Raw genomic sequence first — 26,619 nt, 5'->3', positions numbered from 1 at the left:
TAACAAATGCAAAACGAGGATAATGTAGTCGAAATGAATCGGGTGATGCTGCGGGAATTAGATTAGGAAATGAGACGCTTAAAGTAGTTCGTGAGTTTTGCTATTTAGGGAGCAAAATAACTGATGATGGTCGAAGTAGAGACGATATAAAATGTAGACTGGCAATGGCAATGAAGAAGAGAAATTTGTTAACATCGAGTATAGATGTAAGTGTCAGGAAGTCGTTTCTGAAAGTATTTGTATGGAGTGTAGCCATGTATGGAAGTGAAACATGGACGATAAATAGTTTGGACACGAAGAGAATAGAAGCTTTCGAAATGTGGTGCTACAGAAGAATGCTGGAGATTAGATGGGTAGATCACATAACTAATGAGGGGGTACTGAATAGAATTGGAGAGAATAGAAATTTGTGGCACAACTTGACTAGAAGAAGGTGTTGTGGATTGGCAAGACAGTCAACCCACTATGACAGGAAGCCGAAAGGCACGCGTTTACGCTCACGCAGACTGGCGTGAGGTCTGGAACAGTTAAAGGAATTGAGACTAGTAAAAAAAGTACGTAGCTGCTGGAATACTTAACTTTAATCCATAATTGGTGAACATCGCTCTTGACGGTACATGTTTTACAGCATCAATAGTAACTGGTAATGGCGCCTTGCTAGGTCGTAGCAAATGACGTAGCTGAAGGCTATGCTAACTATCGTCTCGGCAAATGAGAGCGTAAATTGTCAGTGAACCATCGCTAGCAAAGTCGGCTGTACAACTGGGGCGAGTGCTAGGAAGTCTCTCTAGACCTGCCGTGTGGCGGCGATCGGTCTGCAATCACTGATAGTGGCGACACGCGGGTCCGACGTATACTAACGGACCGCGGTCGATTTAAAGGCTACCACCTAGCAAGTGTGGTGTCTGGCGGTGACACCACAGAAGGGATCGGTCGGTAGGCCATATTCTGAGGCATCAAGGGATCACCAATTTAGTATTGGAGGGCAGCGTGGAGGGTAAAAATCGCAGAGAGAGACCAAGAGATGAATACACCAAACAGATTCAGAAGGATGTAGGTTGCAGTAGGTACTGGGAGATGAAGAACCTTGCACAGGATAGAGTAGCATGGAGAGCTGCATCAAACCAGTCTCTGGACTGAAGACCACAACAACAACACAGTGAAAAATTAAAAACACCTGTTGTAACCGAGACCAGACAAATACCGAAAAAACCGATTTTTATAACTGAAATACCGGTATTAACCAGTCGGTTTTACCCAGCCTCTGTAGTATAGAGTGAAAGATTGATTCTGGAAACTGCTGCAGGGGTGACGCCTACCTACTTACGATAACTCGGTGTGTGCGAGCTTGCCCTTGCACTCACCGAGAACGCTGCTGGCAACGGAGACGACGAGCTGGCGCATGAGGTCGGCGGCCTCGGAGCCGCACGCGACGGCCGTGGCGGAGTGGTAGCAGGTGGCGATGCGCTCGTAGGTGGCGCACACGGCGCGCTCGTCCTCAGACTCCGTCCAGTCGCGCGGCCCGGCGCACTCCTGCAGCTGCTGCGACAGGTTCCTGCCTCGCGGGGAACCGCTGCGGTCACTCTCGGAAACGGCGCCGAGCATTCCAGACATTAATTACCAACTGATGGCTTTTAAAATTGCAACAACAGCGAGGAAAGCGAATGACGAAATTTTACATATTGTGCATATACTGTAGAGTAGTGTAATGGTACTTGAATTACGTAACCATTACGACACATCACCTCAACCTCTCGATACCAGCAATATTTTACTGTGTTTCTGTAAAATAGTTAACATAATTCTGTGACAACATTCAGATTTGATTTCATTAATGTAGAGGTACTGAAAGGTCTCTGTTGGATTCCTTTCATGTTAATTTCTGAAATATGTTGCCATTTACGGCATACACTCCTCTTCTAAATTTACTGTGGCGTTTCTAACTATCTGGGAGGAGACTGAGTAGTGGAACGTGTTACTTTTACACATAAACAAGAACGATCTGTCACACCACCACACTTTAAAACACAGTTTATATGTAATTCATGTCACACAGTCTCATACGGAACCTACATCCGCTTTCTTTTATATACTGTATATGATAAGATACTGTCATCCCCCTTCCATTCTGTGTGAGAGGATGAATGAGCAAATGTATTTCTAGTTGCATGCTTGAGGGTAGCAGACAAGTCTGTCTGTTAGAGAACAGTAGGACCAACGTCGGAACAGGTAGCTATGCTTTCTAAAAGCAAAGAGGTTTCTATCCTTAGTATGGTCCTGTCCATCCCTTGTCATGTTGGTATAGGAAGCTGCCCCTCTGGCCACTTCCGTTTGTATTTGTGAGCCACCCTCAGGAAGGGACCAGGTCAGTCTGTCCGTGGCGAGCGTCTGAAGTGGTAAGATCTCCGGCTAAGCGCGTCTCTGCTAAGTCCGTAAGACAATGGATTTCTTAAGTTCAGCCTAACTGAAAATTTAATCACCTTTATTTCAGGTTTAGCTCTAAAATATCTAATGTTATCTTAAATTGCAACGCAGTGTGATTCGAGTGTACAGTTCAGAATATATTCCGGTAGTTGCTTTGTCACTACTTTGTGAGTAAAGTGGAACCACGTGTTGATCAGTAACTCTAACTAGCATCATCAATCTTCAATGCGAATGTGCGTGAGATTATAACGTTTCGTCTTGACAATATTTTTCAATATAGCAACTTTTCTTTATGTTCAACCCACGTGGGGTGTACTTTGTGAGATCAGTACCACGTGCTTACACAATTGTTTGACCCATCAGGTTAATAGTAAGACGATAGTAACCAGTTCGAGGTTTTTCTCTTGTAAATTGCATTTCGATCTAATTTATTGTAATTATCAAAATTATTGTGGAGTTACACTCTTTGTGTAAACCAACTTGACCACGTGAAGCATGTGGTGTAATAATCAAAGAAGCCCTCAGCTATTCTTTTCGGGAAGATTTCACAGAGAGTTAGTATGAACTTAGTATACCAGTGTGTGGTAATTACATGACGAACAGGATTGCGCTACGAACGTAACTTCTTTGGGGAAAATTGAATCGGTTGGTTGTGGTTAATTTCCTCTTGCATATGTTTCAACGTTCTTCGTGTGTTATTTTTATGAATGCAGTGTTGTATGCAGTCTCCCAATCTTGGCTCCATATTTGATGTGTTCCGTAAGATTACAATCTCACATTTTCACAATCCTAAATAAGGCACCAGCTTAGTTACGACTCAAGTTTAATATGCTGAAATTTCAATGATCAATGTTGAAATAAATTTCCAAATATAAACTGATTTATTTCTTTTTATTTAAATTCTCTTATATATATATATATATATATATATATATATATATATATATATATATATATATATATATATATATCACCGGTTGTCGTATGACTATTAAAAGATTATAATTAATGTTAGTCTGGTTGGGAATTTGGTAAGCTAGACTGGATACCTGGTGAAACAGTTGCGCAGTAATGCAAGGTTAACTTCCCCAGACAGCTCACAGTTTTTAACCCGCTTTTATTGGCTATCAGCACCGCTTACACCACAAATTAAAGCAACAACGTTACAGTACTTCGATACATCAATATGTATACAGGGTGTTACGAAAAGGTACCGCCAAACTTTCAGGAAACATTCCTCACACACAAAGAAAGAAAATATGTTATTTGTACATGTGTCCGGGAATGCTTACTTTCCATGTTAGAGCTCATTTTATTACTTTTCTTCAAATCACATTAATCATGGAATAGAAACACACAGCAACAGAGCGTACCAGCGTGACTTCAAACACTTTGTTACAGGAAATGCTCAAAATGTCCTCCGTTAGCGAGGATACATGCATCCACCCTCCATCGCATGGAATCCCTGATGCGCTGATGCAGCCCTGGAGAATGGCGTATAGTATCACAGCCGACCACAATACGAGCACGAAGAGTCTCTACATTTGGTACCGGGGTTGCGTAGACAAGAGCTTTCAAATGCCCCCATAAATTAAAGTCAAGAGGGTTGAGGTCAGGAGAGCGTGGAGGCCATGGAATTGGTACGCCTCTACCAATCCATCGGTCACCGAATCTGTTGTTGAGAAGCGTACGAACACTTCGACTGAAATGTGCAGGAGCTCCATCATGCATGAACCACATGTTGTGTGGTACTTGTAAAGGCACGTGTTCTAGCAGCACAGGTAGAGTATCCCATGATAACGTGCTCCATTGAGCGTAGGTGGAAGAACATGGGGCCCAATTAAGACATCGCCAACAATGCCTGCCCAAACGTTCACAGAAAATCTGTGTTGATGACGTGATTGTACAATTGCGTGCGGATTCTCGTCAGCCCACACATGTTGATTGTGAAAATTTACAATTTGATCACGTTGGAATGAAGCCTAATCCGTAATGAGAACATTTGCACTGAAATGAGGATTGACACATTGTTGGATGAACTATTCGCAGAAGTGTACCCGTGGAGGCCAATGAGCTGCTGATTGTGCCTGCACACGCTGTACATGGTATGGAAACAACTGGTTCTCCCGTAGCATTCTCCATATAGTGACGTGGTCAACGTTACCTTGTACAGCAGCAACTTCTCTGACGCTGACATTAGGGTTATCGTCAACTGCACGAAGAATTGCCTCGTCCATTGCAGGTGTCCTCGTCGTTGTAGGTCTTCCCCAGTCGCGAGTCATAAGCTGGAATGTTCCGTGCTCCCTAAGACGCCGATCAATTGCTTCGAACGTCTTCCTGTCGGGACACCTTCGTTCTGGAAATCTGTCGCGATACAAACGTACCGCGCCACGGCTATTGCCCCGTGCTAATCCATACATCAAATGGGCATCTGCCAACTCCGCATTTGTCAACATTGCACTGACTGCAAAACCACGTTCGTGATGAACAATAACCGTTTGATGCTACGTACTGATGTACTTGATGCTAGTACTGTAGAGCAATGAGTCGCATGTCAACACAAGCACTGAAGTCAACATTACCTTCCTTCAATTGGGCCAGCTGGCGGTGAATCGAGAAAGTACAGTACATACTGACGAAACTAAAATGAGCTCTAACATGGAAATTAAGCGTTTCCGGACACATGTCCACATAACATCTTTTCTTTATTTGTTTGTGAGGAATGTTTCCTGAAAGTTTGGCCGTACCTTTTTGTAACACCCTGTATATTGCAATGATGTTATTCTTATGTGTATTCTTTCTTTTGTCACTATGATCATTGACGTACTTGTAACTCTTATTTTTGGGCGCGTAAGCGGTTATTGGAGAGTCAAGCTTTGGTCGTCATGTTAAAAAGACGCAAACTGTAGTCAGTTTATGAAATGTGACCTTTAACAGTGAGGAAGATATTTTCAAGTATGTTTCATATTGTGAAGTGATGTTTTGGAACGAGTTACGTGATATTGCAACAAAAGTAATAAAAAAGAAGTGTAACTTAAATTCGAAGTGCTGATTACTTTTTTTACATCACCATTGTCCTAACTTGTAAAAGTTTAATCTTCAATAATGCTTTATGAAACACATCTATAAAACTTTTTAATATCGCAGAATAACACCTAGGCCTCTTTGCATCCGAGCTTCGAATCATCATTGACGATTGAGCCATGAGTTCACAACGAGACCAGCGTGGGAAACACGACAAGATGAGTGCCTAGTTTATCCATTATTTCAAGAAATGACTTTATTAACTGTGCTCTAATGACACCTGCCACATAATATGACTTTGTTGTAGCCCGAAAATGCCATATTTAGCAGCGTGAGCAACACTACAATCATAATTAATTTTTCACCTTTGTTGTTGTAGGGTTGTTAGAGTAGGAAGTACACATGGTCAGATCTATAGCCGATTAGGGAAGGTATACGGGAAGACAGGGCAGGGCGGACACACGGGGTAGAATAGGTGTTTATTTCGACTGATAAGTGATAAGATATAGACGCAGATCAAAATTTAGTAATGATGAAGAGTAGGCTGAAGGTTAAGAACTAGTCAGGAAAAAACTATATACAAAGAGCCCACCCGGTTAGCTGTGTGGTCTAACGCACTGCTTCCCAGGCAGGAAGGCATGCCGGTCCCCGGCACGAATCCGCTCAGTGGATTAGTTTCGATGTCCGGTATGCCGGCCAGTTTGTGGATGGTTTTTAAGGCGGTTTTCCATTTGCCTCGGCGAATGCGGGCTGGTTTCCCTTATTCCGCCTCAGTTACACTATGTCGATGATTGCTGAGCAAACGCTTTCTCCATGTACGCGTACACCATAATTACTATACATGCAAACATTTGGGGTTACACTCGTCTGGTATGAGACGTTCCCAGGGGCGTCCAGTGTGTGTGTGTGTGGGGGGGGGGGGGGGATTGGGTAAACCGCATAATAACCCTGGGTTTGGTGTGGGGCGGCGGTGGGGTGAGTGGACTGCTGTAGCCTGTTGTGGGGTTGTGAACCACTGAGGCTACAATGGGGACGAAGCATCTCCGTCGTTTCTAGGTCCCCAGTTCAATAAAATACAATACAATGTACAAAGAACAGAAATACTAAGAAATGAAGAAGGATGCTTGAATTTATTTTGTGGTATCTCACTGTCACTGTAGGCTTGTACCATGGGAAGTCCACCTGCTTAGCTGAGTGCTTATGTTCTTGCCTCCCATGCAACGGATACGGGTTCGATTCCCAGCCGAGTTGGAGATTTTCTCCACTCGTGGAGTGGGTGTTGTATTGTCCTCATCATCATTTCAGCCTTATCACTGGCACGTGAGTCGCCCAAAGTGGTGTCGACTGAAAGAAGACTCGCACTCAGTGGCTGAGGCCAGCCGATGTGGCCGAGCAGTTCTAGGCAGTTCAGTCCGGAACCGTGCGACCGCAACAGTCGCAGGTTCGAATTCTGCCTCGGGCATGGATGTGTGTGATGTCCTTAGGTTAGTTAGGTTTAAGTAGTTTTAAGTTCTAGGGGACTGATGACCTCAGATGCTAAGTCCCATAGCGCTCAGAGCCATTTGAACCATTCAGTGGCTGAACTTCCCTGGAGGGGCCCCCTGGCTGGCAATGCCGTATGATCGTTTCATTTTTGTACCATGGGAGGAGAGGATGTTGTTTGGTGGCCAGTATCCTCTTTCCCTAACACAAACTGCACACACTAATAACAGGGTTCTTTATTCACATACACAAAGAGCTACTTACTTAAGATAGTCCAGGCTAGAGTCACTGCTGGTGAAGTACAAGTCTGTTATATACACTACTCTGGTCGCTGTGTTTTGCCTGTCGATGAGCTAGAAGCTGAGCTAACTCTGCTACTGCGAATCTCACAGGTCTGCAACTGATTACCAGACTCGTTGACTTGCTGGATGACTGACTGGAACTCACCCGACTTCCGCTCTGCGATGGTGATCTAAATACTGGTGGCCGAGAGAGCGTTGGCGGTGCATTTCTTGCGAGTGTCTTTGGCCTCTATTGATCTTCTTGCAACCTCTATGCCGCCTGGTGTGCTGATCCCAGCTTACGCCAGCACAATTTCTCTGAGGCTATAGATACTGCGATAATACATACTTCAAAAGAAGTTTTGCATCACCCTGGTGCCCAGAACTTCTGAAGATAGACGTTGACTGTGGATGTTGTATCACAGACACAGTCCCTTTGACTGTTCGGAGATGTCACTAAACCCGCCCAAAGATGTAAACAACCATGCATGTGCGGCACCTATTAGATGGAGGGGGTCCGACAGCCAATCAGTTCCAGTCATTCCACCAGGAAAGAGGTACACAGCTCATGTTATCTGTAGTTCAGCCATGCCTAGATGGTCAATACCGCGGTTCGATCGCATCCGCATTGTTACTTTATGCCAGGGAGGACTCTCAACAAGGGAAGTGTCCAGGAATCTAGGAGAGAACCAAAGCGATGTTCTTCAGACATGGAGGAGATACAGAGAGACAGGAGCTGTTGATGACATGCCTCGCTCAGGCCGCCCAAGGGCTACTACTGCATTGGATGGCCGCTACCTATGGATTATCGCTCGGAGGAACCCTGACAGCAACGCCACCATGTCGAATAATGCTTTTCGTGCAGCCACAGGACGTCGTGTTACGACTCAAACTGTGCACAATAATCTGGACCACCACCTCTGAAGGTCTCTGACGTCAATGTGTGGTTTTAATGAGCAATAAAAAGGGCGGAAATGATATTTATGTTGATCTCTATTCAAATTTTCTGTGCAGATTCCGGAACTGTCGGAACCGAGGTGATGCAAAACCTTTTTTGATGTGTGTAGATAGTTGAGTAAACAATTCTATTGAAAAGGAATCGACTTTTCTAAAAAGGGCAATCACAGAAGCTGGAATAAAAAATATAGGTACAAGGAAGGTAACTTTGAGGAAACCATGGGTACCAGAAGAAATACTTCAGCGGTTCGACGAAAAAAGGAAGTACAGAAACGTGCATGGAAATTCAAGAATACAAAGATACAAGTCACTTAGGACTGAAGTAATTAGGAAATGCAGGGAAGCTAAGGCGAAATGGCTGCATGAAAAATGTGAAGAAGTCGAAAAAGGATTGATTGTTGGAAGAACTGACTCAGCATATAGAAAAATTAAAACAACCTTCGGTGGAATTAAAGGCAAGGGCGATTAACATTAAGGGTGCAATGGGAATTGCACTGTCAAATGCAGTGGAGAGAGCAAATAGGTGGAAAGAGAACATCCAGGGCCTCTATGAGGGGGAAGACTTGCCTGTTGACATGGCAGAAGAAGAAACAGGAACGAATAGGGAAGAAATAGGGGATCCAGTGTTAGAATCAAAATTTAAGAGAGCTTTGGAAGTCATAAAATCGAATAAGGCAGAAGGGATAGATGACATTCTAACAGAATTTCTGGAATCATAGGAGGAAGTGGCAACAAAACGACTATGCTCGCTGGCGTGTAGAATGTATGAGTCTGGCGGAACACCATCTGACTTTTGTAAAAATACCATCCACACAATTTCGAAGAATGCAAGAGCTGGCAAGTGCGAGAATTACCGCACAATCAGCTTAACAGAACAAGCATCCAAGTTGCTTACAAGAATAATATACAGAAGAAAGGAAAAGAAAATTGACGATGTGTCTGATGACGTTAAGTTTGGCGTTAGGAAAGGTGAAGGCACCAAAGAAGCAGTTCTGACGTTGTGGTTGATAATGAAAGCAAGAGTCAAGAAAAATCAAGACACGTTCGTAGGGTTTGTCGACCCGGAAAAAGCGTTCGACGGTGTAAAGTGGTGCAAGTTGTTGAAATTCTGAGAAAAGTAGGAGTGAGCTACAGGCAAAGATGGGTAATATATAATATTTGCAAGAGACAAGAGGGAATAACAAGAGTGGGAGACCAAGGTCCAAGTGCTTGGATTGAAGTGGGTGTAAGACAGGGATTGACTCTTTCACCCCTACTGTTCAATCTATACGTCGAAGAATCAATGAAGGAAACCAGAGAGAGATTCAAGCGCGGAAGCGAAATTCAGGGTGAGAGGATATCAATAATAAGATTCGCTGATGACTCTGCTATCCTCAGTGAATGAGAAAAGTAATGAGAAGTAGGAGTAATGAGAGCAGCGAGAAACTTAGCATCAGAACTGGGGATCATGAAGCAGACGAAGTCAAGGAATTCTGTTATGTAGGGTGCAGAATAACCCATGACGGACAGAGCAAGGCGGACATCAAAAACACACTAGCACTGGCAAACAGGGCGTTCCTGGCGAAGAGAAGTCTATTGGTGTCAATCGTAGGCCTTGACATGATGAGGAAATTTCTGAGAATGTGCGTTTGGAGCACAGCACCCAATCTTAGTGAAACATGGATTGTGAGAAAACCGCAACAGAAGTGAATCGAAGCATTTTAAATGTGGTGCTACAGAAGAATGCTGAAAATCAGGTGGACTAATAAGGTAAGGAATGAGGAGGTTCTCCGCAGAATCGGGTTGGAAAGGAATATATGGAAAACACTGACAAGAAGATGGCACATGAAGACAGGACATTTGATAAGACATCAGGAAATAGTCTTCATGGTGCTATAGGGAACTGTAGAGCGTAAAAACTGTAGGGAAGACTGAAATTGGAATACACCCAGCAAATAACTGAGAACATAGTGTGAAAGTGCTACTCTGATATGAAAAGGATGGGACGGGAGAGGAATTCGTGGAAGGCCCGTCAAACCAGACTGATGACTAAAAAAAAAAAGTGCTGCACTCTAGAATTACATTGAGGAACTGTTGTCAAAAGACGATTATCGTAAGAAGCCACTGTAGAAGTCTTTGTGTATGGCTGTTGTGCTAGAAACGTGTTTGTGATTTCTTTTCGCGTGCATATTACAACATTAGTAATTCTTTACCTGCACTGTAAGCAAAAAAATGTATCTACTAGTTTTCTCTTTCTTAAAATCTCAAAACGCATGCTAGGCACTTTATTTTAGCATGCTTAGAGAAAGTTTATTTTTCAATGCGCTTTGTGGGCTCCGAACTGTATCTGACCTCACAGATCGGGATAGAACGGTCCGAGGTTCTACCCCAAGTAGCATACCAGTCTATCCTAAGGTTTATTTTTTTGTAGTCGTGTTTATTCGAACATTTATAAGATACGTTACTATATTTTCAGATTTTTCATGTTGTTCCTAGTAGCAACTCTTCTTTTTTGATAGACGACCAGAAGATATGAAAGCAAAACTAATCGTTAAAGTAGATCCACAGAAAACATGTAACACGCAGTGACAATTGTTGTGAAAAAGGAAATGGGATTTAGGAAAGCCAGTGTTAAGCTGAACGTTCCTAAAACAACTCTTCAGAGTGAAGTTCAGAATAGACTTCAAAATGGGACTTTTCAAACTGACAAGTCAAAGGGAAAATTTTGTCGCGTTTTCTGGAATGAGCATGAGTTACAGCTTGTCGATTATTTAAAAGTCATAGATGGCAGACCGTCTGAACTGACAATGAAGGAGTTCAGAGAGTTAGCTTTTCAGTTGGTAGAGGAAAACTATCTGAAACACCTGTTTAATAAAGAACAGAAAATTGTGGGTGAAATCTGGATGACTCAGTTTCTTTGGAGGCATCTAACATTCTGCCGCTTGTAAAGTCATACGCTTATTGTGTTGGTGTAGATTCTAGGAGATTTTAAAATTAAACTTGTGAGGAAATGTAAATTAGTAATAGCCCTTAAGTTCTGAATCTGGTTACGTTCTGCCCCTGGCCTTGGGCAACACGAAAAGTTGCGTTAATGGTGTGAATGATGTGTTATAGTAGGATGAAACTGATGTGTTCAGTTTGTTAATTAAACTCTGTACATAATAAAATTACACATATAACGCAAAAGTGTCACTTTCTTCTCTTACACTTAATAATAATAATAATAATAATAATAACTACTGGCAGCAACAGATCAACAACTCAACCAATTACTAAAGATAACAGAAGTATTCAGCAATGATATAAATATGGCTTTTGGAACAGACAAACGTAAGAAAAATAGCAGAGTCAAGGGAAAACACACTAAACAAGAAGATTACCTATTGGATAACCACAGCGACTGCATAGAAGCGATGGAAAAAACAGATGCCTATAAATATCTAGGATACAGACAAAAAATAGGAATAGATAATACAAATATTAAAGAAGAGCTAAAAGAAAAATATAGACAAAGACTAACAAAAATACTGAAAACAGAATTGACAGCAAGAAACAAGACAAAAGCTATAAATACTTATGCTATACCAATATTGATCTACTCATTTGGAGTAGTGAAATGGAGTAACACAGCCCTAGAAGCACTCAATACACTTACACTATCACAATGCCACAAATATACACTCCTGGAAATGGAAAAAAGAACACATTGACACCGGTGTGTCAGACCCACCATACTTGCTCCGGACACTGCGAGAGGGCTGTACAAGCAATGATCACACGCACGGCACAGCGGACACACCAGGAACCGCGGTGTTGGCCGTCGAATGGCGCTAGCTGCGCAGCATTTGTGCACAGCCGCCGTCAGTGTCAGCCAGTTTGCCGTGGCATACGGAGCTCCATCGCAGTCTTTAACACTGGTAGCATGCCGCGACAGCGTGGACGTGAACCGTATGTGCAGTTGACGGACTTTGAGCGAGGGCGTATAGTGGGCATGCGGGAGGCCGGGTGGACGTACCGCCGAATTGCTCAACACGTGGGGCGTGAGGTCTCCACAGTACATCGATGTTGTCGCCAGTGGTCGGCGGAAGGTGCACGAGCCCGTCGACCTGGGACCGGACCGCAGCGACGCACGGATGCATGCCAAGACCGTAGGATCCTACGCAGTGCCGTAGGGGACCGCACCGCCACTTCCCAGCAAATTAGGGACACTGTTGCTCCTGGGGTATCGGTGAGGACCATTCGCAACCGTCTCCATGAAGCTGGGCTACGGTCCCGCACACCGTTAGGCCGTCTTCCGCTCACGCCCCAACATCGTGCAGCCCGCCTCCAGTGGTGTCGCGACAGGCGTGAATGGAGGTACGAATGGAGACGTGTCGTCTTCAGCGATGAGAGTCGCTTCTGCCTTGGTGCCAATGATGGTCGTATGCGTGTTTGGCGCCGTGCAGGTGAGCGCCACAATCAGGACTGCATACGACCGAGGCACACAGGGCCAACACCCGGCATCATGGTGTGGGGAGCGATCTCCTACACTGGCCGTACACCACTGGTGATCGTCGAGGGGACACTGAATAGTGCACGGTACATCCAAACCGTCATCGAACCCATCGTTCTACCATTCCTAGACCGGCAAGGGAACTTGCTGTTCCAACAGGACAATGCACGTCCGCATGTATCCCGTGCCACCCAACGTGCTCTAGAAGGTGTAAGTCAACTACCCTGGCCAGCAAGATCTCCGGATCTGTCCCCCATTGAGCATGTTTGGGACTGGATGAAGCGTCGTCTCACGCGGTCTGCACGTCCAGCACGAACGCTGCTCCAACTGAGGCGCCAGGTGGAAATGGCATGGCAAGCCGTTCCACAGGACTACATCCAGCATCTCTACGATCGTCTCCGTGGGAGAATAGCAGCCTGCATTTCTGCGAAAGGTGGATATACACTGTACTAGTGCCGACATTGTGCATGCTCTGTTGCCTGTGTCTATGTGCCTGTGGTTCTGTCAGTGTGATCATGTGATGTATCTGACCCCAGGAATGTGTCAATAAAGTTTCCCCTTCCTGGGACAATGAATTCACGGTGTTCTTATTTCAATTTCCAGGAGTGTAGAATACATCACATACATTCAGCAACAGAAAGATTCACATTAAGCAGAAAGGAAGGAGGAAGGGGATTTATCGACAAAAAAAACTTACATTATGGACAGGTAGACAATTTAAGAAAATTCTTTCTAGAACGAGCAGAAACTAGCAAAATACACAAAGCAGTCACTCATATAAATACATCGGCTACACCATTGCAATTTCATAACCACTTCTACAACCCTTTAGATCACATAACATCAACAGATACGAAGAAAGTAAATTGGAAAAAGAAAACACTACATGGCAAGCACCCGTATCATCTAACACAGCCACACATTGATCAAGACCCATCCAACACATGGCTAAGAAAAGGCAATATATACAGTGAGACGGAAGGATTCATGATTGCAATACAGGATCAAACAATGAACACGAGATATTACAGCAAGCATATTATTAAAGATCCCAATACCACAACAGATAAATGCAGACTTTGCAAACAACAAATAGAAACAGTAGATCACATCACAAGCGAATGTACTATACTAGCAAATACAGAATACACCAGAAGACATGACAATGTAGCAAAAATAATACATCAACAACTTGCATACAACATAAAGTAATAAAACAACACGTTCCCACATACAAGTATGCACCACAAAATGTACTGGAGAATGATGAATACAAATTATACTGGAACAGAACCATTATAACAGATAAAACAACACCACACAACAAACCTGACATCATACTCACCAATAAAAAGAAGAAATTAACACAACTAATCGAAATATCCATACCCAATACAACAAATATAGAGAAGAAAACAGGAGAAAAAATTGAAAAACTACATCCAACTGGCTTAGGAAGTCAAGGACATGTGGTATCAGGATAAAGTTGACATTATACCAATTATACAATCAACTACAGGAGTCATACCACACAATATCCACCAGTACATCAACGCAATACAGTTACATCCAAACATATTTATATAACTACAGAAATATGTAATTATTGATTCACGTTCAATTACCCGCAAGTTCCTAAATGAAATGTAACATATACCATACAGTGAAAAGGAAATCACGTTTGATCAAGGTCCACGTCACTTTCCATTTTCAACCAGACATAATGTCTGACACAGGAAAGAATGATAATAATAATAATAATAACAGTCAGACTTCAAAAAACTTAATGATTATATGCACAGGTCTTCAACGATGAAGATACTATCGTGTTTTAGACTCCATCCCAAAGTAATAAAAATGAAAAAAAATTAACTCTAACAAATACCAAATGTAAAATACCTGAACCATTTACAATTAAAACAGGGTTAAGACAGGGAGATGGTTTATCACCATTACTTTTCCACTGCGCGCTGGAGTACATGATGATGCAATGAATCGTACAACGAAAATCTAAAAAAACATAAGAATTAAAACCAATAAAGATTAAAGAAACTTAAATTACTCGGATTCACAGATGACTTATCGTTACTAGCTAATAACATTCAAGAAGCTAGATATCAAATAAAACGCCTACAGGATACAGCACAAAAAATATGACCCCAGATATCGGTAGACAAGACTGAGATAATGGTAGCATATCCACTAATAATCAACCACATAACAGTACATAATAAGAAAGTAAAAATAGTGGAACGATTTAATCATCTTGGAGAAATTATAACATACAACTTGGACGAGAAACCTGCATGGAAAGAAAGATCTAATAAAATAGTAAAAGCTCAAAAATTAACATGGTCTACTCACAATAAAAATGGCTATCAATCACAATGAAATTAAAATTTGACAAGACTGTGGCTCAGCGGGGTTTAGATACGGAATTGAAACTCTTTTCGAACTCACCCAGGAAAACAGGCTCGACAAAATCCTAAAAGCGGAAAGAAGAATAGCTAGAATATCCATAAATATGAAGTATCAGAAAGATTGACAATGGCTGACAATGCCATATGAAGTGATGTACAGTGAACTGGAACCCGTTACATACACTAAACGGAAGGAAAGGATCTCTTTTTTTTCTGTCACATTGTGAGGACACCAGAAATCAGATTGTCAGGAGAAACTAGAGGGAAACTTCGGAACATGAAGCAACCAGTAAGAAGGACGAACGAAATCAGGGAGGATATGAAAGAGCTATACTTAGACCTGAACGATTTGAAAAACAAAACAGAATATTTAAAGAAACTGAAAAACATGAAAAATAAGATTTAAACTAAAAATACGCAAAAGACATACAGTGGAAACAGTATTTACAAGTGAGGAACGACGAAAAAAATCAAACGAATGAAAAGGTACTGGGCAATTTTAAAGGAAAACTTATAGAAAAAGATGACAAGAAAATAACTAACTGAAGTGATCCAATGAAGCAGTAAAAGCATAATAATAATAAAATTAAAACAACCTTTATACCAAACAATGGTTCGTCTCTGTTGCACTGTCATGCACAGTTTCAAAACAGTTTGCATTTTAAGTATATTTCCTATACACTACTGGCCATTAAAATTGCTACACCAAGAAGAAATGCAGACGATAAACGGGTGTCCATTGGACAAATATATTATACTAGAACTGACATGTGATTACATTTTCACGCAATTTGGAGGCATAGATCCTGAGAAATCAGTACCCAGAACAACCACCTCTGGCCCTAATAACGGCCTTGATACGCCTGGGCACTGAGTCAAACAGAGCTTGGATGGCGTGTGCAGGTACAACTGCCAGTGCAGCTTCTACATCTACATCTACATCTACATCCATACTCCGCAAGCCACCTGACGGTGTGTGGCGGAGGGTACCTTGAGTACCTCTATCGGTTCTCCCTTCTATTCCAGTCTCGTATTGTTCGTGGAAAGAAGGATTGTCGGTATGCCTCTGTGTAGGCTCTAATCTCTCTGATTTTATCCTCATGGTCTTTTGGCTAGATATACGTAGGAGGGAGCAATATACTGCTTGACTCTTCGGTGAAGAGTTCTCGAAACTTTGACAAAAGCCCGTACCGAGCTACTGAGCGTCTCTCCTGCAGAGTCTTCCACTGGAGTTTATCTATCATCTTCGTAACGCTTTCGCGATTACTAAATGATCCTGTAACGAAGCGCGCTGCTCTCCGTTGCATCTTCTCTATATCTTCTATCAACGCTATCTGGTACGGATCCCACACTGCTGAGCAGTATTCAAGCAGTGGGCGAACAAGCGTACTGTAACCTACTTCCTTTGTTTTCGGATTGCATTTCCTTAGGATTCTTCCAATGAATCTCAGTCTGGCATCTGCTTTACCGACGATCAACATTATATGATCATTCCATTTTAAATCACTCCTAATGCGTACTCCCAGATAATTTGTGGTATTAACTGCTTCCAGTTGTTGACCTGCTTTTTTGTAGCTAAATGATAAAGGATCTATCTTTCTGTGTATTCGCAGCACATTACACTTGTCTACATTGAGATTCAATTGCCATTCCCTACACCATGCGTCAATTCGCTGCAGATCCTCCTGCATTTCAGTACAATTTTCCATTGTTACAACCTCTCGATACACCACAGCATCATCTGCAAAAAGCCTCAGTGAACTTCCGATGTCATTCACCAGGTCATTTATGCATATTGTGAATAGCAACGGTCCTATGACACTCCCCTGCGGCACACCTGAAATCACTCTTACTTCGGAGGACTTCTCTCCATTGAGAATGACATGCTGCGTCCTGTTATCTAGGAACTCCTCAATCCAATCACACAATTGGTCTGATAGTCCATATGCTCTTACTTTGTTCATTAAACGACTGTGGGGAACTGTATCGAACGCCTTGCGGAAGTCAAGAAATACGGCATCTACCTGTGAACCCGTGTCTATGGCCCTCTGAGTCTCGTGGACGAATAGCGCGAGCTGGGTTTCACATGACCGTCTTTTTCGAAACCCATGCTGATTCCTATAGAGTAGATTTCTAGTCTCCAGAAAAGTCATTATACTCGAACACGAGCTTCAACACGATACCACAGCTCATCAAGAGTAGTGACTGGCGTATTGTGACGAGCCAGTTGCTCGGCCACCATTGACCAGACGTTTTCAGTTGGTGAGAGATCTGGAGAATGTGCTGGCCAGGGCAGCAGTCGAACAGTTTCTGTATCCAGAAAGGCCCGTACAGGACCTGAAACATGCGGTCGTGCATTATCCTGCTGAAATGTAGGGTTTCGCAGGGATCGAATGAAGGGTAGAGCCACGAGTCGTAACACATCTGAAATGTAACGTCCACTGTTCAAAGTGCCGTCAGTGCGAATAAGAGGTGACCGAGACGTGTAACCAATGGCACCCTATACCATCACGGCCGGGTGATACCGCAGTATGGCGGTGACGAATGCACGCTTCCAATGTGCGTTCACCGCGATGTCGCCAAACGCGGATGCGACCATCGTGATGCTGTTAACAGAACCTGGATTCATACGAAAAAATGACGTTTTGCCATTCGTGCACCCACGTTCGTCGTTCAGTACACCACCGCAGGAGCTTCTGTCTGTGACGCAGCGTCAATGGTAACCGCAGCCATGGTCTCCGAGCTGATAGTCCATGCTGCTGCAAACGTCGTCGAACTGTTCGTGCAGATGGTTGTTGTCTTGTAAACATCCCCATCTGTTGACTCAGGGATCAAGACGTGGCTGCACGATCCGTTACAGCCATGTGGGTAAGATGCCTGTCATCTCGACTGCTAGTGATACGAGGCCGTTGGGATCCATCACGGCGTTCCGTATTACCCTCCTGAACCCACCGATTCCATATTCTGCTAACTGTCATTGGATCTCGACCAACGCGAGCACCAATGTCGCGATACGATAAACCGCAATCGCGATAGGCTACAATCCGACCTTTATCAAAGTCGGAAACGTGATGGTACGCATTTCTCCTCGTTACATGAGGCATCGCCAGGCAATGCCGGTCAACTGTTATTTTTGTATGAGAAATCGGTTATAAACTTTCCTCATGTCAGCACGTTGTAGATGTCGCCACCGGCGCCAACCTTGTGTGAATGCTCTGAAAAGCTAATCATTTGCATATCACAGCATCTTCTTCCTGTCGGTTAAATTTCGCGTCTGTAGCGCGTCATCTTCGTGGTGTAGCAATTTTAAAGGCCAGTAGTGTATAATTACATGATAAACTACCTTGACATGTGACAAATGTTTTGTACTAATCAGTGTTCAATTGTGCTTTTACCAGTGGGGGGGGGGGGGGATGTCTTAGGGGGTTAGTATAATTATACATGTTACTAGCTTGGACCGTGGCGTTACCCATGGTCAAACAGTTATTTATAAATAGTTGTTAAAGCCGAAACTCACTATTCACGTGTAGGCACTATCAGAAAAGCCATCCCTTGTTATACCTTCAAAAGTACGTTATAGGTAAAGCTTATTTACAAAATCTAAGCACTATCAGAAAAGCCATCCCTTGTTATATCTTTAAAAGTACGTTATAGGTAAAGCTTATTTACAAAATCATCTACATACAGGTATACGAGGGGAATTCAAAAAGTAAAAGCACATTTGTGAAAAGCTGAACTTATTTTGATGATAGAACACTGAAACATGCGTTATTTTTCTACGTAACCTCCCTGGACTTCAATGCAGTTTTACCGACGTTTTACGAGTTTTTTTTATTTCATCAGAAAATACGTTTTTCTGTTGCATCTGTAACCAATTTTGCACCGCAGCAATGACGTCTTCATCACTTTCAAATCTTCTTTCCTGTAGTGCTTTCGTTAAGGGTCCAAACATGTGAAAATCGCTTGGAGCCAGGTCTGGACTGTATGGTGGATGTTCCAGCACCTCGAATCTCAACTCCTTTATTGCGTCGTCTGTCCGTTTGGCAGAATGTGAGCGAGCGTTATCTTGCTGTAGGATGACACCTCTTCACAGTTTTCCACGACGTTTGGATCTGATAGCAGGTTTCAGTTTCGTACGCAACACATCACATTCACCATACAATACAGACCTGGCTCAAAAAGCCTCGTTTACGCTGGGGCGACGTCTTGTCGTTTTGTTCTAAATGTTTTGAAATGCTTACCTACTACATAACACTTTTTCAAAATTAATAAGCAAACATATTAATATTAAGACTGTATTAAAAACTTTCAGTGTTCGGCTCCACAAATTTAAATTATATGTTAAGTTTTACTCCAGTGCGTGGAAATAAACATCCCAGGTTGGGATGCATAAACTAAAATCAGAGGAGGGGATGGTCTGATGTAGAGGGGGGGAAATCCCCCCATCCCCCCTGCAAATCGCACAACAGTACTAATTTAAACTTCAAATGCGAGTTTTTCGAGTTTTCTTTTTGCGAACTGCGTCATAATGCTTTGGGAAATTCGTGTCCAGGCGCTGAGCTTCGAATGCCTCATGTTGAGAAAAAGGGCAGGAGCTGAACAGGAGGCGGCACGGTGGCCCGGCGCACCTGAGGCAGGCGCTGTGCTGGAGGAAGCTCGCGCGCAGCCCGGCGGGCTGCGAGGGCGCGCAGAGGTCCGCGTGCAGCGTGGCGACGCCGCGCAGCAGCGCCTGGTAGACGTCGCGGTCGTCGTCGCCGAGCGCGGCGCACGAGGCCGCGACCCGCGCCAGCGCGTCCAGGCTGTCGCGCACCTGCCCGCACAGCTCGTCCAGGTCCTCCTCCGTCACCAGCAGCACGATGCTCTCCGGCGTGATCGCCTGCCGGCATCGCACGGCCGCCTCACTTTCTGTTGTGCTACCGTCGTCTCGAAAACAACAGATACAGCTGAACAGGTGGATTCTATCTTCCTACATTTCCGAAAGACGTTCGACACTAAACTACAGGGTGACCAAAAAGTCGGATAACATTTGAAAATGTGTAACGTCCCTTTAGAAAAATTATACATGACTGTGCTTAAACTGACACACAATATTTCTAGCGCAACGCAATCTGACTTTCAAAAATCCGTACAAAAGAATGGCCCTGACTAATATTAACCTATACCTTTCACAAATCAGTTACCTCACCAAAAATCTTCGTTATTCGAACTACTGCAATACAGCCAGCGCCGCTACTGCCAGCTAAATAAAAGATTCAAACTACTGAAGGCACTAACTACTGATAGGCATAGTTAGCAAATGAAAGATTTTGATAGCGAACAAACAATGTATTTACCTTAAGAGTGTTGAAAAATCATAATATACATAGCAGTTCATGATATCCAGTCTTACAAATTTCAAAACTCCGCCATCTCTCTCCCCACATCCACCACTGCTGGCGGCTCACCTCCAACTGCGCAACGCTACGCGCTGTTCACATCCAGCTGCCCAACACTACAATAGCCAACAATGCAAACCAGCCACAGACTGCACACAGCACAGCCAGTGATTTTCATACAGAGCGCTATGTGGCGTTACCAATAAAAAAAACTATACAGTCTACTTACAAATGCAATACTTCACGGAATAGTATAGGTAGGTGTCTAAAATTGACACACGCGCTTCAAGTTACATTGGGTTGTATAGAAAAAAAAATTAGCAACAGATGGCACTTCATATCCTCGTACAAAAGCCATCATTAACATAACAGTTGCTTTTTAGCAAATGCTCAACATATCGGACAATGGAGTGGCAATGGGAAGCCCGTTGTCACCTGTTGTTGTTGTTGTTGTGGTCTTCAGTCCTGAGACTGGTTTGATGCAGCTCCCATGCTACTCTATCCTGTGCAAGCTTCTTCATCTCCCAGTACTTACTGCAACCTACATCCTTCTGAATCTGCTAGTGTATTCATCTCTTGGTCTCCCTCTACAATTTTTACCCTCCACGCTGCCCTCCAATACTAAATTGATGATCCCTTGATGCCTCAGAACATGTCCTACCAACCGATGCCTTCTGTTAGTCAAGTTGTGCAACAAACTTCTCTTCTCTCCCATTCTGTTCAATACCTCCTCATTAGTTATGTGATCTACCCATCTAATCTTCAGCACTCTTCTGTAGCACCACATTTCGAAAGCTTCTATTCTCTTCTTGTCCAAACTATTTATCGTCCATGTCTCACTTCCATACACGACTACACTCCATACGAATACTTTCAGAAACGACTTCCTCACACTTACATCTATACTTGATGTTAACAAATTTCTCTTCTTCAGAAACGCTTTCCTTGCCATTGCCAGTCTACATTTTATATCCTATCTACTTCGACCAACATCAGTTATTTTGCTCCCCAAATAGCAAAACTCCTTTACTACTTTAAGTGTCTCATTTCCTAGTCTAATTCCCTCAGCATCACCCGACTTAATTCGACTACATTCCATTATCCTCGTTTTGCTTTTGTTGATGTTCATCTTATACCCTCCTTTCATGACACTCTCCATTCCGTTCAACTGCTCTTCCAAGTCCTTTGCTGTCTCTGACAGAATTACAATGTCATCGGCGAATATCGAAGTCTTTATTTCTTCTCCATGGATTTTAATACCTACTCCGAATTTTTCTTTTTTTTCTTTTACTGCTTGCTCAATATACAGATTGAACAACATAGGGGAGAGGCTACAACCCTGTCTCACTCCCTTCCCAACGACTGCTTCCCTTTCATGTCCCTCGACTCTTATAACTGCCATCTGGTTTCTGTACAAATTGTAAATAGCCTTTGGCACCCCGGTATTTTACCCCTGCCACCTTTAGAATTTGAAAGGGAGTATTCCAGTCAATATTGTCAAAAGCTTTCTCTAAGTGTACAAATGCTATAAACGTAGGTTTACGTTTCCTTAATCTTTCTTCTAAGATAAGTCGCATGGTCAGTATCGCCTCACGTGTTCCAACATTTCTACGGAATCCAAACTGATCTTCCCCGAGGTCGACTTCTACCAGTTTTTCCATTTGTCTGTAAAGAATTCGCGTTAGTATTTTGCAGCTGTGACTTATTAAACCGATTGTTCGGTAATTTTCACATCTGTCAACACCTGCTTTCTTTAGGATTGGAATTATTATATTCTTCTTGAAGTCTGAGGGAATTTCGCCTGTCTCATACATCTTGTTCACCAGATGGTAGGGTTTTGTCATGACTGGCTCTCCCAAGGCCGTCAGTAGTTCTAATGGAATGTTGTCTACTCCCGGGGCCTTGTTTCGACTCAGGTCTTTCAGTGCTCTGTCAAACTCTTCACGCAGTATCGTATCTCCCATTTCATCTTCATCTACATCCTCTTCCATTTCCATAATATTGTCCTCAAGTCCAGTGCCCTTGTGTACCCCCTCTATATACTCCTTCCACCATTTTGCTTTCCCTTCTTTCCTTAAAATTGGGTTTCCATCTGAGCTCTTGATATTCATACAAGTGGTTCTCTTTTCTCCAAAGGTCTCTTTAACTTTCCTGTAGGCAGTATCTATCTTACCCCTAGTGAGATAAGCCACTACATCCTCACATTTGTCCTCTAGCCATCCCTGCTTAGCCATTTTGCACTTCTTGTCCATCTCATTTTTGAGACGTTTGTATTCCTTTTTGCCTGCTTCATTTACTGCATTTTTATATTTTCTCCTTTCATCAATTAAATTCAATATTTCTTCTGTTACCCAAGAATTTCTACTAGCCCTCATCTTTTTACCTACTTGATCCTCTGTTGCCTTCGCGATTTCATCCCTCAAAGCTACCCATTCTTCTTCTGCTGTATTTCTTTCCCCCATTCCTGTCAGTTGTTCCCTTATGCTATCCCTGAAACTCTGTACAACCTCTGGTTTAGTCAGTTTATCCAGGTCCCATCTCCTTAAATTCCCACCTTTTTGCAGTTTTTCTGTTTTAATCTACAGTTCATAACCAATAGATTGTCATCAAAGTCCACATCTGCCCCTCGAAATGTTCTGCAATTTAAAACCTGGTTCCTAAATCTCTGTCTTACCATTATATAATCTACCTGAAACCTGTCAGTATCTCCAGGCTTCTTCCATGTATACAACCTTCATTTATGATTCTTGAACCAAGTGTTAGCTATGATTAAGTTGTGCTCTGTGCAAAATTCTACCAGGCGGCTTCCTCTTTCATTTCTTAGCCCCAATCCATATTCACCTACTACGTTTCCTTCTCTCCCTTTTCCTACTACCTAATTCCAGTCACCCATGACTATTAGATTTTCGTGTCCCTTCATTATCTGAATAATTTCTTTTATTTCATCACACATTTCTTCAATTTCTTCGTCATCTGCAGAGGTAGTTGGTACATAAACTTGTACTACTGTAGTAGATAGTAGACGTGGGCTTCGTGTTTATCTTGGTCACAATACTACGTTCACTATGCTGGTTGTAGTAGCTTACTCGCACTCCTTTTTTTTTTATTCATTATTAAACCGCCTCCAGCGTTACCCCTATTTGATTTTGTATTTATAACCCTGTATTCGCCTGACCAAAAGTCTTGTTCCTCCTGCCAGCGAACGTCACTAATTCCTACTATATCTAACTTTAACCTATCCATTTCCCTTTTTTATTTTCTAACCTACCTGCTCGATTAAGGGATCTGACATTCCACGCTCCGATCTATAGAACGCCAGTTTTCTTTCTCCTGATAACGACGTCCTCCTGAGTAGTCCCCGCCCGGAGATCCGAATGGGGGACTATTTTACCTCCGGAATATTTTATCCAAGAGGACGCCATCATCATTTAACCATACAGTAAAGCTGCGTGCCCTCGGGAAAAATTACGGCTGTAGTTTCCCCTTGCTTTCAGCCGTTCGCTGTACCAGCACAGCAAGGCCGTTTTGGTTAGTGTTACAAGGCCAGGTCAGTCAATCATCCAGACTGTTGCCCCTGCAACTACTGAAAAGGCTGCTGCCCCTCTTTAGGAACCACACGTTTGTCTGGCCTCTCAACAGATACCCCTCCATTGTGGTTGCACCTACGACCCTGTATCGCTGAGGCACGCAAGCCTCCCCACCAACTGCAAAGTCCGTGGTTCTTGATGGGGGGGGGGGGTGGGTGACAAGTGGCGGTATTATCGTGTAAACAGGTGTAAGAGAGTAGTGCATTGGTAGAGCTGTCATTTGTACTCAGTCGATTCACGTGAAAAGTTTTCTGACGCGATTAAGACCGCACAATAGACTTTGAATGCGAAATGGCAGTTGGAGCTAGATGCATGGGACATTCCATTTCGGAAATCGTTAGGGAATTTGGTATTCCGAGATCCACAGTGTCAAGAGTCTGCCGAGAATACCAAATTTTAGGCATTACCCCTCACCATGGGCAATGCAGTGGCCAACTGCCCACACATAATGGCCACTGGCAGCAGTGGCTGTGCACAGTTATCAGTGCTAACAAAGAAGCAGCACTGCATAAAATAACTGCATAAAGCATTGTGGGAGGTACCACAAACGTATGCATTAGAATAGTGTGGAAAATACGTTTTTAATAGGTTAAGGCAGCAAACGACCGACGAAAGGGCCTTTGCTAACAGCACGACATCACCTGCAGTGCCCTCCTGGTCTCATTGTGCTGGCGTAAGCTAGCTGCATCACACCATGCGGCATAGAGGTTGCGAGACGATCGATAGGGGCCTACAACAGACTGGCAGGAAACGCGCCGCCAACACCCTTTTGGCTACCAGTATTTAGGATTGCTACCGCGGACCGAGTCTGTTGAAGTCTGTCGCAGTCTGTTGCACCGAGTAAGTTCCATTGTCATCAGTCGCAGCCCTGCGGGAATTGCGGTAGCAGTTAGTGTGGTGTCACCGCCAGACACCACACTTGCTAGGTGGCAGCTTTTAAATCGGCCGCGGTCCGCTAGTATACGACGGACCCGCGTGTCGCGACTGTCACTGATGGCAGACCGAGCGCCGCCACACGGCAGGTCTAGAGAGACGTACTAGCACTCGCCCCAGTTGTACAGCCGACGTTGCTAGCCATGGTTCACTGAGAATTACGCTCTCATTTGCCGAGACGATAGTTAGCATAGCCTTCAGCTACATTTGCTACGACCTAGCAAGGCGCCATTACCAGTATAGATATTGAGATTCTATTAGTGTATCATCAAGAGCGATGTTCTACAAATGTGGATTAAAGTTAAGTATTCCAGAAGCTACGTACTTTTCTTTATAGCATTCATTACGTATCCTGTTTCAGACCTCACGCCAGCCTGCGTGAGTTTAAGCGCTTGCCTTTCGGCTTCCTCTCATTGTGTCTAGGCTGTCTTGTCTAGACACAACAGTTAGCTCCGCCGCTAGCTTAAGAGACAGGCAGCACATAACTACCATAATTGAGAACATAGCAGACTTTGTACTCCACGAGCACTGAGGCTAATGTGGACTACACAGAGAGCTTGTACCACAACGACCATCCTGAGATAAGTAAACTTTCTATTTTTATGAATAAAGAACCCAGTTAATCTATGCATGCAGTTCATGTTATGGAAAAAGGATACCGGCCACCAAACAACATCCTCTCATTGCTTCCGATGGTACAGCTCTACAGAGACAATGAGACGACATAAAAGATGCCTGAGCCGTGCGCGGCTCATGTTCTTGCCGTTCCTGCTTGACATCTTGTCTTGGCGGTACTCCCATCTCGTTTCTTATTCGATTTACTGGCGTCACTAAGTTCCTGGCTTGCCTGCCCATGAGTGGCAGCAGCAGCGCTTATCGATAAGAACACTGTCATACTATCTTTGGAGTGACTGCTAGTATTTCTGGGTCATCTTGTGTCGGGAGTGCAGTGGGGATGGGGAAGCAGTGAGGTCCGGACAGGCGTGACTCGCCCGGCCGTTGCCGGCACACATGACTTCAGTGGGGACGACCTTGGTTGGTCGTTCGGTCGGTCGTCTCACCGGACGATGTGTATTTGGTCGCCAAATGCTTCTGGGTTCTCTGTGTGTGTCGACTTGTGACTCCTCCTAGTTGTTCCACAGTGACTAGTTTTAGTATTGTTCAAGTTGTTTGTGGAAGTGTTTTCGCGGAACTGTGTACAGCTTGTGTAGTTTTGACTGAGCAGTTATTTTAACGCTGTCTGCGTGCTGGATTGAGGTAGTCAGTCGGTTGGGATGGAGCAGTGAGGAAGTCTCTGCGATGCGGAGCCAGGCTGGGACCGCTGGTGGCTTGTATGCGCTGTCGGATCGTGAGGCGCTAGCTGTGAGAGTGACAAAGTTCGCTGGCTGCCAAACCTGGACGCGGAAGTTTGAGTGATCAGTTAACCTGTTATGAAACCTCAACTACTGTGGCATCTCTTCGTTCATTTGTGGGTTGTTACTTCTGGGCCGTTCGGGCTAGCGGCAACATATGATGTGTTGGAGTTGGCGAAATCTTGCAGCCATCTCCCTATATTGTGATTAATTATTAAATTAACTGTTACTTGCCAGTAAAGTGCACCAGCGGTGTATTCTGCCCTGTGGCCGTTAACGTCCCAGTTACCTACCCTGGTCGTTAGTGTAATTT

General features: G+C 43.6%; 1 protein-coding gene across 1 annotated transcript in view; it reads right to left on the bottom strand.

Moving 5' to 3' along the window:
- Nucleotides 1–1,323: 1,323 nt before the first annotated feature.
- Nucleotides 1,324–26,619, bottom strand: part of LOC126160167 (uncharacterized) — a 40,556-nt gene continuing 15,260 nt past the window's right edge. Inside the window, exons 2-3 of the mRNA XM_049916889.1 lie at nt 19,688–19,982; nt 1,324–1,555 (exon numbers count right to left, since the gene is read on the bottom strand). Coding sequence (XP_049772846.1) covers nt 1,324–1,555; nt 19,688–19,982 — 527 coding nt within the window. The remainder of the gene's footprint in view (nt 1,556–19,687; nt 19,983–26,619) is intronic.

The sequence above is a fragment of the Schistocerca cancellata genome, chromosome 2, assembly GCF_023864275.1.
Source record: "Schistocerca cancellata isolate TAMUIC-IGC-003103 chromosome 2, iqSchCanc2.1, whole genome shotgun sequence".
NCBI classification, from domain to species: Eukaryota; Metazoa; Arthropoda; class Insecta; order Orthoptera; family Acrididae; genus Schistocerca; species Schistocerca cancellata.
Note: the sequence above shows the minus strand (reverse complement) of the source record. Positions and strands in the feature narration are given on the sequence as shown.